General features: G+C 33.8%; 1 protein-coding gene across 2 annotated transcripts; it reads right to left on the bottom strand.

Moving 5' to 3' along the window:
* Positions 1-1745: 1745 nt before the first annotated feature.
* LOC123220402 lies at positions 1746-3912 on the bottom strand. 2 transcript variants are annotated; one of them, XM_044642617.1, is made up of 7 exons: positions 3667-3912; positions 3517-3555; positions 3373-3426; positions 3235-3288; positions 2289-2342; positions 2132-2203; positions 1746-2030 (listed from the first exon to the last, which is right to left on the bottom strand). In XM_044642617.1, exons 1-7 carry the CDS (start codon positions 3718-3720, stop codon positions 1920-1922), a joined length of 438 nt encoding a protein of 145 aa, XP_044498552.1. In that variant the 5' UTR covers positions 3721-3912; the 3' UTR covers positions 1746-1919. The 2 variants fall into 2 exon arrangements, with proteins under 2 accessions (XP_044498552.1, XP_044498553.1); XM_044642618.1 differs by having other exon boundaries at positions 1746-2024.

Raw genomic sequence — 3912 nt, 5'->3', positions numbered from 1 at the left:
TTGAGCTCTTTCAAAGGATATTCAACCAATAAAACTGACTGGTCCAATCCAGTTAAGTTATAAAACCCTGTTTGGATTTTGAACCAGGTCGAAATGGCTCAAATCCATCGGTTCATGGTTTGATCGACTGTTTACTGTAATCATTTTTTATTTTTTTTTGTAAAGTTTGGGACTTAAACTTGAGTCCTTTACATATTTTAGACAGCATCATCAGGTCACAAATGATGTTTAGTTCATGCTTTTCTGATTTAACCTTTTTTTTTTTTTTTACATGTTATTAGAAAAATAAAAGATTTGGTATACTTGTGTTATCGGGTTAAATTCATTTTTTTATTTAAATGTAATTTAGATTTTATATTTATTTAAATAGTTAGATTGGTTTAATAACTGGTCAACCGATCCAATTACCGGTCTACCATCTCTTTTATTTATATTACTTATCGGATGGATTGAAGTCGATGTGAAATATTAAATGGTTAGTATATTAATTAACCTTTTTCTTTTTATCAAATGAATGCCGCAAAGACTTCATTTAGGCCTAGCTTCTGTCATCAACAAGATCCCACTTATTTTCAGCCACTTCTTCATTATTTTAGCTTGCTTGCCCTTTCGAGTTTGCTAAAGCAAAGTTACAAGTGGATCTACCTTATTCTTTAATGATTTTTGTCACTTTATTTTATTGGTTTGTATGAATTTTCAGTCCCGCAGGCAGAAGATGGGCCATCCTGACCTCAAAAGCCTCTTTGACCTCTTTAAAAGTTGCTTTACAATTTTGCTAATGACCAAAATATACATATGGCTGTGGAAATGCTTTTGACTACTGCAACTCTCTATGCCAAATGGGAACTAGATTAAATTAAACCATTGCTTTAAAATCAGATCAGACCGTTTGATCTAACCGATTCAATCAGGACCGGGCAACCACCGATTCGACCAGGACCAGGCAGCCAATCCAATTCAAGCTAAAGGAAGATTTGGTTATTTGGACTAATTTGACTTGCGGTGAAATTGGCCGAATCATGTCGGCTCATATATCAGTTTCTAATTCAATTTTCAAATCAATTCGGTCAAATCATAATGCCGAAGTTAGCATGACTGCAAAAATTTACCATTATTGAAACTCAAGCAGTTGCAAGGGTTGGCCTTAGAGCCGCAATAATTTCAACATTTGTTTAGACTCAAATTAAATCTATCTAATAAGAATATGTACCACATGCATAATTTTGTTTAAATTTTAATATTTATTTAAACAGTTTAACATTTAATTATATTAAACAAACCAGATTTGACCCAAAAAAAGCGATCTAAATTCAAAAACATGGTCTAAACAGGGGTCATTGTCTTTGCCCAAATATTTAGCTCTTTTCTTCATCAATTTACATCATTATACTTACTGTAAATAAGGTAAATGTATAGCTAAAGCTTGAACTAGATTTTTTGATTTTGACTTGGACACAAACCAATCTTTGTTTGAGATCGATTCAGCTTAAATTCATCCCCATTTGTAAAGTTTTCTTCTCAACAACCTTCTGTTACGTTATCTTTTCCATGGTTATTTCAATTGTATTTTACCCCTCATGGATTCTAAAAATGCTACAGCTGTAATGCCACAATTTGATGTCTAAGGCTATTTGTAGAAATTTAGGGGAATACAAATAACGTTACTGCACATGAAAAATTTTAGTGCATGCTTATTATTTTTAAGTTGCCCGGATTGGCTGAGACAATAGTAGAAGTACATGTGATTGAACAAAGACCTAAGCAGATCACAATTTAATTTCCTCGATTCAGAAGAGAATTTAGTCTGGGCAAAATTGCAATAACAGATGTGAACAAATACAAGGTTCAAGATTTGGATAGATAGGGGGAATAGATTACCTCTGAGAGCACAGAGAAAGAGAAATTAACTTGAAACCAGTCTAGTTTTCATCCTTTTTAACGTCATCCTCCACAGAGAGATGGACTTCCTCATCTTTTTCATTGACCTGGGGATCTTGGACTTCTTTGGCATCTCCTGAAACATCCTGCAGCTGCAAAAGTTCATAAAGCATTTGTCAAGGTGTTCTTATTAAGCTCTAAGATCTTTGGAAACTAATAGTCTGGGGAAGCAATTAAAGATAAGATTAAGTACCCCTAAATTTCTGAGACTAGCAGTAACATCATCTTGTTGTTGATGGAGAGTGGTCCTCAATTCTTGAAATTCCTAATTTCATTCAGGAAAAAAGTTATTCAAAATAGAATTTCCCCAAATATACCAAAATGTGACACATTATAGGAGCATTACTCACTGATCGAAGCTGCTCAACTTCAACACTCAGTGATTTCTTCATTTCACACAGTTCCTGCATATAAGTTAAAAAATTTACATCAAGGAAACCATGAGTTCCTCTTTCACAAGGCAACACAGATAAAGATGACAGAATTGTAAGATAAACCCGCATTTATCTAAGTGACCCATAAAAGCCTAATGGGATAATACAGAATTAGAGGAAAATCTCTGAAATCTCGAAACAATAACCACCCACTTGATGGACATGGGTGGAGAAAGTGATTTTTGAACGATTACATAAACAGGTCCTCTCATTCTCTCAATGCACAGAAAAATTCACCTCATTCTGAAATGAAGAAAATCAAAGAGTAAAAAGACAGAATTGTTCACAGATTAGTGATGGCGTCCTCTTTGTCAACACCCACAGCAGACACAGGTAAGCATGAATTGACAATCCTAGAAAGTTATGTGTTCTTATTTATGTTCATGATTATACCAAAATGTGGTATCTGAGCTTGGTCGTACTAAAACTAGATGAACTCTACAAAATGTTTTCTTTTGCCAAATAAGAGAGTTTTTGCAATTTTATGTCTCATTCGATGGCCACATTGATGAAAAAATAACCCATAGTTTTAAGCCAGAAATTTCTCCACTAGGGAGTTCAATGCTGAAAACACAAACAAATGACATGAAATTAGCCTCCGAAGTCACAACAGAGTGGTACTGGAAATACACTACTCAAAATCTTTCCTACAAACACGACCCCAATTCCATCTTATTCTAATTTTACTATCAAATTCCATGCCTTCAAACACAATTTCTGTCAAATTTCGTTCCCATCTAGACATCATCATAAACAAAGCACTCTGTACATACATAACATGATCGATGTAAAGCAACAGATTTCCGAACAAGAAAAAACAACAAACGTCAAACACATTAAGACAAAGAACCAAGAAACTCACATCGCGATAGATCTTGACTTGAGTGTCTAATTTCGATCTCCAGTTTTGCAAATCCTAAGAAACAAACAAACATCCATTTTATCACAATCAAATTAAAAACAAAAACAAAAATTGAAACAAAATATAGTTCAAATTCACCTGTTTGAGTCCTTGAATTCTATTAAGCAGCTCGGCCCTCGATTCATTCAATTCCTAACAACAAAAAACATAATCCAACTCAGTATCCACTTAGCCAACTTAAAAGAATAAAAGGAAAAAAAAAACATAAAATGGGTAACATACAGTGATTTTAGAGCCAATGGGGGTAATATTTTCTTTCTTCTGCAAAATCGACATAAAAAAAAGTGAAAAATCTGAAAAAAAAAAATAAACAAAGAAATAAAGCAGATCTGAGCTTGTAGATAATGAAACAAAGAGAGAGATAAAGCATACGGGTACAAGTGGACCAGAAAAGGACACAGAAGCAGTGGAATCAACATTGGCCATTAGCAGAGACGGGATCGAATTTGAATGAGAAGAAAATTTAGTAAGGGTTTTAATGAAGATGAGATTAAATCAACAATTATTAAAGACAGCTTAATTGAGAAGTAAAACGAGAGTCGGGAACGAAGTACAGGAGAGAGAGCGAGTTGGATGGAAGTTTGAAAGAAAGAAAACAAATTGGAGTTTGAATTTTGT

This window comes from Mangifera indica, chromosome 7 (genome assembly GCF_011075055.1).
Source record: "Mangifera indica cultivar Alphonso chromosome 7, CATAS_Mindica_2.1, whole genome shotgun sequence".
Taxonomy (NCBI): Eukaryota; Viridiplantae; Streptophyta; class Magnoliopsida; order Sapindales; family Anacardiaceae; genus Mangifera; species Mangifera indica.
Note: the sequence above shows the minus strand (reverse complement) of the source record. Positions and strands in the feature narration are given on the sequence as shown.